The 16,274-nt window shown below is 31.4% G+C and overlaps 1 protein-coding gene across 1 annotated transcript in view; it reads right to left on the bottom strand.

The window, feature by feature from the left end:
* Window positions 1-6,639: 6,639 nt before the first annotated feature.
* Window positions 6,640-16,274, bottom strand: part of LOC132734130 (uncharacterized) — a gene marked incomplete at its 5' end in the record, with an annotated part of 30,809 nt that continues 21,174 nt past the window's right edge. The window contains 2 exons of the mRNA XM_060720847.1: window positions 6,640-7,730; window positions 12,504-13,251. Of these exons, the coding sequence (XP_060576830.1) occupies window positions 7,236-7,730; window positions 12,504-13,251 (1,243 nt within the window). The remainder of the gene's footprint in view (window positions 7,731-12,503; window positions 13,252-16,274) is intronic.

Genomic DNA, 16,274 nt, shown 5'->3' with positions numbered 1-16,274 from the left:
AAAATTCATTCCATGACTTTATATTTAAAGATTCCATATAGGAAACATAGCCAGACCAAACATCTTTCCAGAAAATATTTTTGATGTCCTTTATTTTATATTTTACAAAATTAGAACCTAAGAGCATAAAATTTTAAAACATTTATAGAGGTATTTAAAGATTTTTCTGAACCATCTAAAATTAATGTAGTATCATCTCCATACTGTGACATTAGAACTTCCTTATTATTTATCTTAACACCTTTAATGTCTTTATTTTGTTTGATTAGCACTGACAGAATTTCTGCGCAGAGAATAAATAAATACGGTGATAGGGGGTCACCTTGTCTACAGCCTCTATGAATGAAGAACCAGTCAGACAAATGGCCATTTACAGTGACACAAGACTGAATGTTATTGTAGAAATTTTTTATCCAAGACTTAAAGTCTTCACCAAAATTAAAAAGCTCTAAAACCTTTGACATAAATTGCTATGAAACAGAATCAAAATCAGTGGCAAAATCAATAAGTAAAAACTTTGCTGGACGCCCATTTTGTTCAGTAAAATTTATTATTCTGTTAGCAATTGCAGCAGAAGCCATTTTATATGAAACATTTAAAAGTGATATAGGTCTCTACTTTTTTAATATTTGTTTATCTTTATTACCTTGTGGAATACATGTGATCACACCTTGTTTTTGGGAGATTGATTATTCACTCTTTGTAAAAGCTGCATTTATTGAACGGGTTAAAAATTGACCAAGTTTTGACCAAACTACTTTATAAAGGCGGCAGTAAACCCAGAATTGCCTGGTGCTGAATAATTTGACACTTTCTTTAAACTCAAAATAATTCATTGGATTTTAAATTTCCTTCCAGAGATAACTTTTCATTTTCTGATAATTTTATTTTGCAATTAGAATGAATGATATTTTCAAGATCTATATCTTCAGTCTCTTTATAAGCATATAAGTTTTTGTAATGATTTTCAGTTTCTCTCAAAATTTCATCTTGATTTTGTAACAATTCACCAGACTTAGAGTATATCGAATTCATTAGTTTTGAAGTAAAATTTCTATTTTCTAAGTTACAAAAATATTGAGTTGGTTTTTCACCTTCTAGAATCCATTTTGCGCTTGGTCTTATTAGTGCTCCTTCTTATTTATTTTGTCTTATTTCAAAAAGTTCTTTCTTCCAGCAAGGTTAAATAATTTGAATTTGAATTTTGGAGCATTGAAATCTCTTTTTCAATTTTTTCTAACTGTTCCCTTTGGTCTTTAGATGTTTTTGAAGAATATGCTATGGTTTTGCCCCATATTTCAATAAAATAATTGATCACTTTTATTCAAAATAATATCTGTATCGCTTATAAGATCTGGGTTTAAATCAGATGTTTGAAACTCTGAAGTATACTGACTTCTTACACATTAAATAAGATTATTTATTTCAGAAACATACTGATGATCTTTAAGAAGAGAGTTTTTAAATTTCCAGTAAGAATTTCCTTTTTTAAATTTAACAAGATCTAAAACTATAAGTTAATGATCAGTCCTATAACCAGGCAGGATGTCTGTGCTTTTAACACTTGTATATAAATAACTTGAAATCAAAAAGAAATCAAGACGGGCTTTTTGACAGGGTTATTTTTGAACCATGTATATCTGTTATGTTCAAGGTTTTGTTCTCTCCAACAGTCAATCAAGTCATTTTCCAAAATCATCTGTAAAACTACTTTAGGACTATTTATTGATTTGTAATTCAAATAATCTATTAATGGATTCAAAACTAAATTATAATCACCTCCAAGTATACAATAATGATCTATGTTATTAAGTTTTTGTTGAATTTGACAATAAAAGTCTGGGTTGTCTCTATTAGGACCATATAAGCAAAAAGGCTAAATGTTTTTGAGAAAATGTTACAATTCAAAATCAAGAGATTGCCATCAGTATCAGATTCTTCAGAAATAAAGTCAAAATTATTATTTATCAGTATAGCCACCCCTCTATACTGACTATTAAAATTGCTGCATTAACATTCAAATTCCCATTGACTTCTTATTAGTTTCATTTCTTTATCTGTAAAATGAGTATCCTGAAGAAAATATATATTAAAATGTTTGGCCCTTAAATAACTAAAAACATCTCTTCATTTTAGTTTATCCCCAAGTCCTTGCACGTTCATTGATATAAAGGAAACATTCTCAGTCATTGTCTAAAATAATTAATACCTTAGTGTTCATTGGTCTAGCATCACACACAGACACACAACAGGTCCTTTTCAATATACTGTATATAATCAATGATCTCACTAGATTTGTTCCATCTATAATAGTAAAGAGTACAACATAGAAAAAGGCCTAAGGAAATAACAAACATGTAAACATAAAGAAATTGAGGATATAATCATTTAACTAAAGGAAAACCACAAAAACATTAAACCAAAAAACAAACAAGAGGGCCATGATGGCCCTGAAGTCGCTCACCTGTATATAGGCCCCCGTAGCGGGGCCAGTTTAAACCCCAGGGCTTTTATTTGAACAAACTTGGTAGACACCCATTAGAAGATGTTTCATGCTAAACATCTAAGGTCTAGCTAGTCAAGTTTTTTCTTTACACATATAGTTAAAAACAATGACACACATGGGGCAGGGCCAGTTTGGACCCGAGGGCTTTCATTTGAAAAATCTTTGTAGACACTTACTAGAAAATGTTTCATATGCTTAATATCTGAACTCTAGCTATTCGGATTTTTCGAAGAAGATCTTTAAGTTTTTGCTATACACATATAAGGAAAATCAATGAACCCCGGGTGGGGCCAATTTTGACCCCATGGCTTTTATTTGAACAAAGTTTGTAGACACTTACTAGAAGATGTTTCATGCTTAATATCTAAACTCTAGCTATTTGGGTTTTTTCAAAGAAGATTTTTAAGTTTTTGTTATACACATATAAGGAAAATCAATGACCCCCGGGGCGGGGCCAATTTTGACCCCAGGGCTCTTATTTGAACAAACTTGGTAGACATCCATTAGAACATGTTTCATGCTAAATATCTTAGCTCTAGCTCTTTGGGTTCTTTAAAAGAAGATTTTTTAAAGTTTTTACTATATGCATATAGGTAAAATCAATGACCCCCTGGGGCGGGGCCAATTTTGACCCCAGGGCTTTTATTTGAACAAACTTGGTAGACACCCATTAGAAGATGTTTCATGCTAAATTTCTTAGCTTTAGCTCTTTGGGTTCTTTAAAAGAAGATATTTTAAGTTTTTACTATATGCATATAGGGAAAATCAATGACCCCCTGGGGCGGGGCCAATTTTGACCCCAGGGCTTTTATTTGAACAAACTTGGTAGACACTCACTAGAAGATGTTTCATGCCAACTTTCTAAGCTCTAGCTCTTTGGGTTTTTTAGAAGAAGATATTTAAAGTTTTTTCTTTTGGTTGCCATGGCAACCAGAGTTCTGCATGGAATAAAATTCTTTGAACAATTTTCAAAGGTGACCACCAAAGGAACATTCCTGTGAAGTTTGGATGAAATTGGCTTAGTGGTTTATGAGGAGATGTCATTTAAAGTAAAAGTTTACGGACGACGGACGGACGACGGACGCCGTACGAAAAGCGATCACAAAAGCTCACCCTGTCACTTTGTGACAGGTGAGCTTAAAACAAAGAAGAATATTTTGTTATTTAAATTTGCGCAATGACAGCTTTAATTCAAGCCCTGACTTAATTTACTGTACTGTATAGGTTTTTTTACATCCTTAGAATTTACATAAAAAATATTTGAAAAATGATAAAATCATAAATGTTTGTACAGTATAGAATCTAGATCTATTTAAATATGGTTTAATAAATACTTAAATTGTATAGATCTTACTCAGTTAAAAGCTTAAGTGTTAAATCTTTTTATTATTATAATAATTTTAAATTAATTCCAGTTATGTATAGCATTTGAAACCATTCATGTACATCTACACAAAAACTATAATAATAATACAAATGTATACCAATACTGTACCCTTCCATTATCTCGGGTCATATTTTGTACTAATCAATAGAATCCTCAGCCATACCATGCTGACTATATACAACATATGGTAATACATGTACTGTAAATATAATAAGACTTTCATTCCCTGATCTAGATTCAAGAAAATAAAAAGAAATCACATTTGAACATTTATAATATCTGACTCTATATTAAGCTACAACAACAGTGCAGTATATGAGTAATAAATACTGTACTAAACTATGAAAGTTATTATGCATGTAGTACAGTACGTAACATTAGGAAACTTCAGCGAGGTTGCGTTGGACATACATGTACAGTAGACTGCAGTTTAAATCTACGTATGAGACAAGAAATAATGCTAGTGCTTATGATTATGCATTCAAATAAAAAATGATACACATGTACTTCAATTTTGTCAAACAAAATGTGTCAAAACCATAGACATATGTGTTAAGGGTAAAAACAGCAGTATCAAATGCATTTATGGTTTGTCGCAACTGTTTAGGCAGTTTGGTGACAGCTATTATTGCTTCAATTATTTTTTTTTACTTATTTTCAAACATGCTTTACTTGATATACAACTATGATTGAAACTTATGTAAAACTGTATGAAGAATGTTTGTTTAAAGTTGACAGTGCAGCAAATAAGGTTCTGTAATTAATTTTCATTGTTGTATTACAATATGGATAATATATTGACAAAAAAGGAAATAAAATAATGAACACAACAGAACTAGCTTTAGTCTATCTCTGAATAATCTGCCAATCCCATCTTAGCTAAGGAAATGCAAAACAATTTGGCGACATGATTATCTGTACAGGTTATCAACTACCACAGCTCTACCGACTGAGCTATCTAACCGCTTACACATTTATCTCCCCTAATTTGTGAATTGTACTGTACTAGTGAGTGAACGTGACAGTCTGCCAAACTATACAGTATTGAAATTTGATCAAGAGAGAACAATGTAAATTGACTTGGAGCTTTAATCCATCATCGTGTAATCTAAAAGGGAACCATATGCCACAGTTACAGAAAAATGTGCAGTCTGATGGGACTGAAACTCAGGACCCTTAGAAGTATTGGACTTTAGCTCAACTTATTCAGCTATTCGGCCACTTACACATTTTCTCCCCTAATATCCTAATATGTGAACACCATGTATAAAAAAACATATCATTCTATTTAATAAGGATTGTTTCTTTGTTATGTCTTAATTTTTGTCTTAATACTTTGCACCTTTCTTTTAGAGAATCATTTTTTTCCATTATGTTCATCGGTTAAATTAAAAGATAATGAAGATAAATGAAGATACATCTATATTAGTCCACCCTTTTTAGCTTGTTGAGCTTATAATTGCTAACTAGTGGGGTCAGGTTTCACAAAATCTTAAGTCTTATGAACACTTGATAAACTATCTATACTGCTTGCAAATACATGTATTTTTTAAGTCGTGTATATACTTGTGATTGAAAGTTGACAATAAATAGTTCTGCATAAGTTTATCAAAACAGCATGTCTCTGTATGCAAATTCATGCTAATTTTTATGATAATTCTAAAAATGTATCTAAATGTTAAATATTGTGAAATGAACAAAAAGAAACAACGAAGTTTTTTTGCACTGCCCAAAAATTACCAAATAGGAGATCAAAATAAGCAAAACAAAAGCCTTATCACCTTTCACTGCTTAAGTGACACAGAAAGCTATGGACTTTAAACTTCATAGATTGATAGATCTCATCGAGAAGAAGCGTAATGCACAAGAACTGGTACTCTGTACTTTATTATTTTAGAGTTATTGTCCTTTGTTAATTATAAAACTTTATTTTTGTCCGGGCGGATACTCCTACACTTTAAAAGACTTGAAACGTCATAGGATGATAGATCTCATTGAGAAGAAGTGCAGTGCACCAGAACGTGTACTCTACACTTCATGAGTGTTTTAGTTATTGCCCTTTGTTAATTTTCTTACTAAATAGGCTTCTCTAGAGCAAAACTTAGTCATTATAAATTTGATTTGCTCCAAATTTGATATGTAAGTTTTTATCATTGCCCTGAAGTGCAGTGCTTCAAAATCCATCACAGAGTCCTCCATTTGATCTGTCGGAGTAAATCTTTTCCATGGAATTTTCTTTTGAAAATATAACAGTTTTATTAACTCTGATATAACATTGGTACAATCAGTTAAAAAGTCACCAAAGTTCAAGGTACATGTACATTGTTAGAGCAGTGTTTATAAATAACCTATATTTAAAAAGAAAATGCCTAAGTGACAGCTATACTGTTCACAAGGCGACACATCCGACTCGCGGGGTTCTAGTGAAGAAGGAAATTTTTGTTGGCTTCCCCCATTTCTCTTTGTAAAACTGTATGTTTTTATGGCGAGGCCATTTTTAAACAAACTCGACAGAGGTCTTCTGGGTTAATTAGGCCTCGTGCAAGATATGAAAGCTCTTGGCCATATGGTTTTGTATTCTTGTATCATAAAGTTTAATGAAGACCTTAAACTGTGTGTCCTGTTGCAATTGCAGATAATAGACAACCACTGATTTTTACAGCTATGTTATGGGTAAAATAGATATTACAATAACAGATTCACGATAGACAACGAAGGGGAACACTCCCTTGCACCTTCGCGATGGCTTAAGCAGTATTTAATTGTCGACAGCCAATACATAGGAATCATCGATTTTTTTTTCTAACAGAGTGGCTATGTCTTTAACATGTGAACAAATAAGAAGATGTTGAAAGTACATAACAGCATGATAAGTATTTTGTCTTTTACATTTTGTTCTATTTATTCTACAATTAATATAAAGTCCGCACACTTGCCTCCAAATATAATTAAGTAATTCCGATTAACTGCCCTTCACACGTTAAAGTTTGTTCATGTCAACGTCTCCTACAATGTTGAAAATGTTAGATTTATCACTTTTAACAGCATTTTGTTATCTTCAAATCAAATAAACTGATATACATAAGTTTTTAACATTTTTTATCCACGTGTGTTTTTAGAATAACGGCTTAAATCTTCGAAATGAATGTAAATTTAAAGAAATTGACAGATCATTGAATATTAGCGAAGAATAATTATAAAAAATAAAATTGTAAATACATTTACATAATAATTGTAAACGAAAGCATTTCAAGTAACTACTACAACTTATAATGCTTTTGATAAAACAAAACATAGTAAAGTACATTGTAGCAAGTATGTAAAATAGAATGACTTTACAGTTTACACTTGTGATTGACATGCGCTATCACTAGGAGTATTGTTTAAGTCCTGATGCACGAATTTGTTTAATGTTTCGGCTACATTGTCTGCATTTGGTACGTTATATATTTCATTACCAACCGGAAAGAACCATTCTGTTATGCTGTCTAATTCCGTTTCTATATCTATATCTCTTTTGTCATCTTTCACCTTATTTTTCTCTGTTTCTTGTTTCTTACCATGCTGAACCTGGGCTGTCCCTATTTTTTCTTCATACTTCAAATCATGTGCATTTAATGTGTTGTTGTTACTGTTACCTCTTTTGCTTTTCTCAGAATCAAATAACTGATCTGAAGAGTTTTGTTGGAGACTTTGTTTAATATTGAAGTGTTCTTCACATTCGTTCATGTCGGGGCATGATTCGATAGAAGAACCCTTTTGACAATTAACTTGGAAATTTTGCTCGGCATTATTTTCTTTTTCAGCATTATTCCTTACTCTTTTGACATCTTTATTCTGAAATGTATATGTATTTAAAGTGTATACATGTTTGGATTTAGAAATGAAAAAACTATTACCTATATGTTGTATCAGGTCAGTGAATAAGTCTATGACAGATCATTTATGTCCATTTATAATGTATAACAAACTATAACTGTAGTAAGTGAATATAATGCAATTAAATGAAACATTTTAAAGAAGCCATGAACCTAATGACTTAAAAAAAATTAACTGCAGATTTAAGCTAAAAACGTTTTCAGATCACAATATATAAGAGGGCCATGATAATCCTTAGTCGCTCACCAGAAACAACTGTTTTTTCAGTGTTGGAAATTATTTTTCAAATAAACTTGCTGAAAGGCAAGTCAAGTTCTTTCGACAAGTTCAGCTCAACTTCAACTTGCCCCTATTGTTATATACTTTCACTGATTGTTTGGCTTTTTCTTCATATGAAACAATAGGGCCACTTGAAAGATGTAGCATAAACAGAGAATTAATGACCACTACAGCAGGGTTTATTTTGATGGGACATTTTTTTAATAACTTTTGTGAATGCATACACAAATTCGCATGCAAAATATGTTAGGTGTAGATGTTTGAAGTTAACAGTTTGGGACAACACATTTTTATACATTTAATATGGCATCATAACTGTGCCTTACAAAAAAGACAATTAGTCAAACAATATAAAAAATATCAAAAGTAGGCCAGCTAATATCAAAATTCAACTCGGAAACAAAAATTACACACATGGCCCAAATTTCAAGTCTGTACATCAAAAATTCAAGAAAGTTGGACAAGCAATATAAAAATATCAAAAGAAGGTCTGTTGATACCAAAATTAAATTCGGCATCAGAAATTACACCCCTGGTCGAAATTTAAAGTAAAAACACTAATAAGTAGGTCCAATGGTGTCAGTAATATCAAAAGTAGGTCAGCTGATATCAAAATTCAATGCAACATTAAAAATTACACAAATTTCATCCTTGGCTGTACATAAAAGACAAAAAATTAGGTCAGGCGATATCAAAAGTATCAAAAGTAGGCCAGTTTATATCAAAATTCAATTCAGGATCAGAAATTCAACCCCTTGTCTAAATTTTAAGTAGGTACATCAAAAAACGAGAAATTAGGTCAAACAATATCAAATAATAATATCAAAAGTAGTCTGTTGCTATCTTAATTCAATTCACATCCTGCTCCAAATTTCAAGTCTGTTCATTAAAAAAAAACAAGAAAGTAGGTGGAATGGTTTCAAAAATATCCGTAACAGCTCAACTGATACCAAAATTCAATTATGAAAATTATGAACCTTCAGGTTCAAAAGTATGTCCCAAAATTTATTGAAATGCGCTTTGTCCATGTTTGATTTCAATTCAACAAAACATACAACAATTTTTAACAAAATTCAATGAAAATATTGAGCATACAAACTCATCTTTGTCAGTAAGGTACAGGAAACAAATGTAATGTTTCTTAAGGCCTAATTATATTTCCTGGGAAAAATTCTCTACACTGAGTGACCTACATCTGACCCTACAATGATGCAATATTGTGTCCAAAGAGCTGAAAAACACATTATTTTAATGTTACTTAGGTTAAGAAGATTGCACTTGTGAACACTAAATAGTACCAGAAATACATATTTTTTTCTATGAAATATCTATGAAATTCTAACTGAATATGTCTTATTTGGAAAAAAGAGTTAAAGAAATATGTATGTGAAGTTGCATTCCCTATTATAGGCCAAGTAAAGTTGGCCTTTTCTGTAAAAAAGGCATTTTTTAATGACATAATTTATTCCACATGGTAGCCCTTATACGAAGGTTTTTCGTGAGGTAAAAATGTCTTAATAAAGGTGGCTGCCATTTTGTCTAATAGGAACTATCTCAGTTTTCATTTTTATCTCGTATTTTCTTTTACAAATACAATTAAAGCCCTTAAATGAAACATACGTTACTGTCGCCAACCAGAATTGTCAAATTTGAAATTGTGTTTCAGAAAAGTAAGTTCCAGAATAAACGAAACATGTGCAATTAATCATTTCTGCAAGCATATGCACTTTGATTATAAGTAAGAAAAAATATATTTGATCGTTAAAACCTCATTGATATCAGGGATGATTAAATTTGCAAAATGCATATAAATAAATAGTAACAAACTTAAAACAATTACAAACTACACAGAAATTATATAACTGAAACAATGCATACTTAAAATTTCAGCATGTGTATAATTAGAAGCAAAATTAAGCTGACAGCCTCTTAAATATCATTCTGTTTTCAAAAATTTTCATTTTTAATTCAAATCTTTTTCAACAACATTTTAAAAAGAAACATACGTTAACAATGTTTTAAAGCTAACCCATTTAAGGAAGACTCTAAACAAGAAAGAAAATAAACATGTATGCAATTTTGATATATTAACCACAACTTATGGCTCCGTTTTACAACCCACTTTCAATGTAGAAATAAAACATACGTTACAGAAACATACGATACCAATTTTTAAAAGTAATTTTATCAAAAGGGAAATTCAAGCCATAAAGCACGTATAAGGGCAAAATCAACATCAATATTAATTTTACTTAATAAGTTAGTAATTTTTTTTAATTTTGGTCGAGTTTTAACTTGTTTAAGTAACAACAGTGAAACGTACGTTACTTTTATCAAACAGACTTGATATTGTTTACACATGCAAATATAAAAACATTAAATCGCGTTTTTATTACAAAAGATTACATATGATTTCTAAATTATAGAGTCGTTTTTACAAGTAAGTTTTAATCATGTGATAGATTTCATAAATACGCCAGTGTGAAACATACGTTACTCCAACTTACAATTCAACATATTTTGAAAATTAAAGATAAAGTTGGGATAAGCATGCCTATTAGTAACGGTTACCTTGTATTAGATGTAAGAAGATACAAAAGTGGTTTGCAAAGAAAAGATATTTTTTATTATATGTTGATGTACAAGCAGAAATGTTAAAAATATATCACAAGCTGTTGAAGTTATTTACAACAACTAATTCGTTTCTGCAAAGAGCTTACTGGCCGTATTTCATTCTATATATTAATGAAAAATAATATCCAAAACTATAAATTATTTTACAAAAATACAATTGTTTTTTTTTAACCTTTTATGAAATGAAACATAAGTGACATGTTATATGGGTATACATATAACTGTATTGTAATAATTTTTCCAAATATGAAGAAAGTGGAAAGCTGAACATTTTGAAAAAAGTTGCTTAATACAACATACATTTGCGTATGCATTCGACCTTTTACATATAATATATGATAAACATGTATATCCTTTTAATGAAAACATAAAATAATCATTTCAAAAATTGACTCTTTTTGCTTTCTACTAATATTTAACTTTAAACAAATAAACTGGAAATTAGCGAGGTACCCAACTTCCTTGAAATTTCCTGGGTTAGAAAGTCACTCTAGATAGAGAATTTACAGATTTTGATATATTTTACAGACATTTGTTATTTATATGCAACCAATATATTACATTATTAGATCTGAAATCTACGTTACAAAGGTAATACAGTGTCATTACCGAAATAAATGTCATCCTGCTATATTATTGTTTCTTGTTGAAAATTTTTCAGGAAACTTGCAAAATACCCTAAACTTTTATTTAGGCGATAAAAATGAAACAATGACAACATCAGATTTTTTTTTATTTTCCAACCTTAAATGCTTCATTTTATTGAGAATGGGCGAAGAATGCTACAAACAAAGCTTGGTGTTCATCCATCAATAAGTTCAATTAGTTCTGTAGAAGAAAACGTTTAAAAAAATTCTTTTTTAGCTTTAGCGGCCCATAAAAGGGGCCAAACAAATTAATATAAGCACACTTGATAAAAGACTTTTTAAGAATGCTACAGACAAAGTTTGGTTATTATCCTATTATCCATCAATTATTTCAGTAGGAGATGATTTTCAAAGGTTTTTCTATTTTTAGCTTTAGCGGCCCCTAAAATAGGCCAATCAAATAAATATAAGCCAACTTTATAAAATACTACCTAAGAATGCTACAGACACAGTTTGTTGATCATCCATTCATTAGTTTTGGAGAAGCCGACGTTAAAAGGTATTTCTTAGCTTTTACGGCCCCTATAAGGGGCAAATCATATTAATATGAACAAATTTGATAAAAGACTACCTAAGAATGCTACAGACAAAATTTTGTGATCACCATCCAATCAGTTCTGTAGAATCACACATTTAAAAGTATTCTTATTTTTAGCTTTAGCGGCCCTTAAAAGGGGCCAATCAAATTAATATGAGCAAACGTGATAAAAGACTACCTATAAATGTTACAGACAAAGTTTGGTGATCATCCTTCAATTATTTCAGTAAGAGAGGTCTAAATGTTTTTCTTTTTTTTAGCTCTTACTAGAGACCCCTAAAAGGGTCCAATCAAATTAAAAATGAGCAATTTTGATACAAGACTATCTAAGAATGCTTTAGACAAATTTTGGTGATAATGCATAATTTAATTTAGTAGTATAAGATGTTTAAAGGTTTTTCTATTTTTAGCTCTATTGACCCCTAAAAGGGGCCAAATGAAATGACATGAGCAAATGTAAGTGTAACTGTCACAAGGATGTTACAGATCAAATTTGAGGTAAATCTGCCCATCAGTTTTAGAGAAGAAGATGATTGTTGACGCATGACGACGACGGACGCCAGATTATCCCCTTTTGATACTAATAGCTCACCCTGAACCTTCGGTTCTGGTGAGCTAAAAATCAAATCATACTTTCATTTGTTCAAATTTGATGAACAATAACGTGGTGTTATCACATTCAATTTTCTTTTCATCCAAATGTTTTAGCAGCTTTGGTCGTGCGACATTACCGTAAACAGCTAAATCATCGAATACCTCTTTCCCAATACAAAGACTTGTCTTTCCCGATTTTATTATATATAAGGTTTCATTTTCCTTTGTTTTTGTTTGATGGGCTTTACAGAAGCCTTCGTATGTAATGGATAATACTATTTCTTTGCTTACATGACATTCGTTAGAAATAAGGTCTATAACAAAATCCATAAACATTTTATAATCATTTTGGAGAATTGGCATAGAATCTGCTTTCAGATCGTCTTTGAAACGACGAATGAAATACTCTTCCAATGCAATCATTTTATTTTGCTGAGTAGTTGATTGATCTTGCTTTCTTTTCCTTATTTGCTCTCGGTCGGCAATATTTGTATCATCACAATTAAATTCAGTTTCAATACTGTTTTTGATTAATTGTACGACAGTTTCCTCCTGATTGGAAATTTCCTTTGTAGTACGCCTAGAACAGGACGGAAAATGTGCCGATTGGTAGCTACGAGTTGAACGGACAAATATTCCTCTTGAGCAATTAGAGTTGCCTTGTACTTCATCATCATGTAAGGCCATACACTGTTGAGAATGTACAATGTTGCTCCCAAATGTTCGGTCTAATTTGTTAGGGACTAAAGGGGGACACCTTGGCGTTGCCACTTTTATTGGGGGGTTCCTGAAAGAAAACAAATAGAAAACAATAAATGTAGATTATAAACTTAGAGACATTTTTCTCTCATAGTCGTGTACATGTATATATTACGCATGATGTCTTATGCGATAAACAGACATTTCGTCTATCACTTAAGTTAAGTGTTACAACGCCAAAGTGCGTCAATGAAAAGCTTACGGAGCCCCTAAGGTGACATTTTCCGAACATTTTTCCCTGGACCTAATTCTCTTTTTACGAAAAATAGTTCTTAATTACGAAATACAAATAAAATCAAATAAAGGAATATCATTTAAAAACGGACTAAATAGCGTTATGGTTGTTTGACAATGTGCGTTATCCTAGGTGCCACCTATTCATATTTCAATTTTCAAGTCAATCTGTTATTTTGTTTTCAAGTTATGATCCGGACAAAAATGTAGGATGGAACGACAGAGGGACGGAGGGATGGATGGACAAACACTAAAACTATACCCCCGCCGCGTTTCGCAAGAGTTTATTATGGGTTACTCGGCGTAAGCCATGGACAACCTCTTTTCAATTTGATGAGACAGCGTGCTTACCAGATCTCAAGAAATTTTATGTATTATTATGTTTAATGTACATTGTGACCTTGACATTAAACCTACTGATCACAGTATCTGAAGGGGCTGTCTAGTAATCATTAACAATCGCGATACCTGCATGCAGTAATGAGGAAAGCAAGCAAAATATTATAATTAAGTAATTTGCTCGACATAGAGTTTAAGTTGAAAATCATAATGAGCTTGACATAGGACCGACTAAACTCACAATCAAAAGGGGGTCATCTAGAAGCGTGGATTAACCTTGCTAGCCACGTAATATAATGATAATAAGCCTAATGGCTCTCAAGTTATTGTATTTGAGTAAACAGGGTTTTTGAGTGTGAAGTCAGTCTCAATCCAAAATATCCTCATTTTCCCTTTTTTTGAAAAAACATATTCCCAAAAGCTGGCAAACAAATCAAAATGTTTACAAGCTATATAATTACTTTCTTTTATCATACACATTAGTAAAGCTTGCCTTAAGATTTTAACGAAATAATATATTCCTTAAATTTATGTATGGACACTGTGTGATCATAAAAACATGATACTTGCTATAAAACACAATAAAATCGACAGAACGAAACAAAAAAAATCTATTACCGACGATTACTTTAAATTACGATACAAAGTACTGGTAAATCAGTGCGTTAAAGTATAAGACATGTAAGACTTAGGAAGAAAAGAAATCATTATTTATACTGTGTTGACCTGTCAAGAACTTCTTTATAAATATTATTAAAACTCTTAAATTTGAGACAATTTTCTTTTATTCTGTCATCTGGAGGCGAGCCCCATCTTTAAGGTAGCTTTTATTTTTTTTAAATAAAATGCCACATACTTTTCCCAAATTAAAAACCAGGGGCCTGGTAATATAGCGGAAAAGGCCCTGCATGTTTTTAAATCTAGGTCATTCAGATATTAACCAATGACGACTGACCAAACAATCAATAGGGGTCATCTACTGGCCAGGGCCTCACTAGCATCTTCCCTCGCTAAATATAGACAGTAAATGTCATAGGTATCAAGTTATTGAGCCGTCAAGAAAACGGATATTGTGCCTATTGTTATTCCGTTTATTCACAGGATTTATTTGGTAAAAAACAAATATTAATTCGTATTTACGAATGTCGTATAAATAAATTAAGCTCGGTGAAAATGTGTAGAAAATGTCACCTTATATTCGTTTTTACTTTAAACAGTTCTTATTTTAGTATGCGACAAAAAAACCATCATATTTGAATAGTTTTACTTCTGAATCTATTGATCCCGTTTAATGAAATATTGTGATACACTGTGTGGTTTATTTACAACATAACCTAATGTGATGTCAGAGGACATAACTCTGAACTGACATAATGCGACCACACATTTAGGAATTCTGGCATTACCAAACGACCTTCAAGCACATACCGGTAACTAGTTTTAGTTTATAAGGTATAATGTATTAGATTAATAAATTGAATTTTGATTTGCTCGGTATGATAGAATAAACACCACATCCGACAGATTTCACCTTTGACAAGAAAATGTCAACCGAGGTGTTGTCTAGGTTGAGCAGTTCATTCAGTTGGATGTCATATGATATATTGTCCAAGCCAGAAACACGCATATAATGATTTTATTCAACTCGTTCAATAAATTTTGTATGAAACATAAACTCCATCAATATCCTCTCTATATCATCCTACCTGATCTATATTTTATACATACATACTTTTTGCTTGGAATGACATATATTTTAACATTCAATGCTATCAATTTATCAGAATAAACTAGAGCAACGATATACGTCCGAATGTAAATTTGTCTGAGTAATCAAAATTAAGGGGAGAGACTTCATTTATTAAAACACTTAAGAACTTAAGAAGCTTGTCTACAATTTTTTTTTCTTGACTATCCTTATGATACTATATTTTTACCCTAAATGTATGATTCAAAATACTTTTTAGAGGTCTATTAGAAAATACTATTTGATAATTATGGCTATAAGAGGCAAAACATTTATCCCCCAAAAGATAAGATATGATTTGTTATATAATACATAAGGCAAGTGCCTCCCGGGCCGGGCCAATTTTGACCTGAGGGTCATGACTAAAATATTATTTATGTAAAAATATACGAAAATTGATACTACATGCCAAATATCTAAGCTCTGGGCTTTATAGTTTCTCACAATATGACTTAAATGTGTTCTCCTATAATCAAGTGACCCCAGGGTGGACGAAATTTGACCCTAGGTGCATTATTTATAAATAAAATTCATAAGATGATGTTACCTGCTAAATATCTTGACTATAGCCACAAAAAAGACTCCTACATACTAACCCCCCTCTCTGTGGGACAAAATTGACCCCAGAGGCATGATTAATTATTTTGTTGTCCATTGATTGATGTTACATGCCAAATATGATGAAATATCTAAAGGCTTAGTAGTTTCTATGATGTTATTTTTTCCTATAT

Source organism: Ruditapes philippinarum, unplaced genomic scaffold, assembly GCF_026571515.1.
Source record: "Ruditapes philippinarum isolate M1 unplaced genomic scaffold, ASM2657151v2 ctg5873_1_1_1_1, whole genome shotgun sequence".
Classification (NCBI taxonomy): Eukaryota; Metazoa; Mollusca; class Bivalvia; order Venerida; family Veneridae; genus Ruditapes; species Ruditapes philippinarum.
The sequence above is the reverse complement of the archived record's forward strand: the minus strand, read 5'-3'. Positions and strand labels throughout refer to the sequence as shown.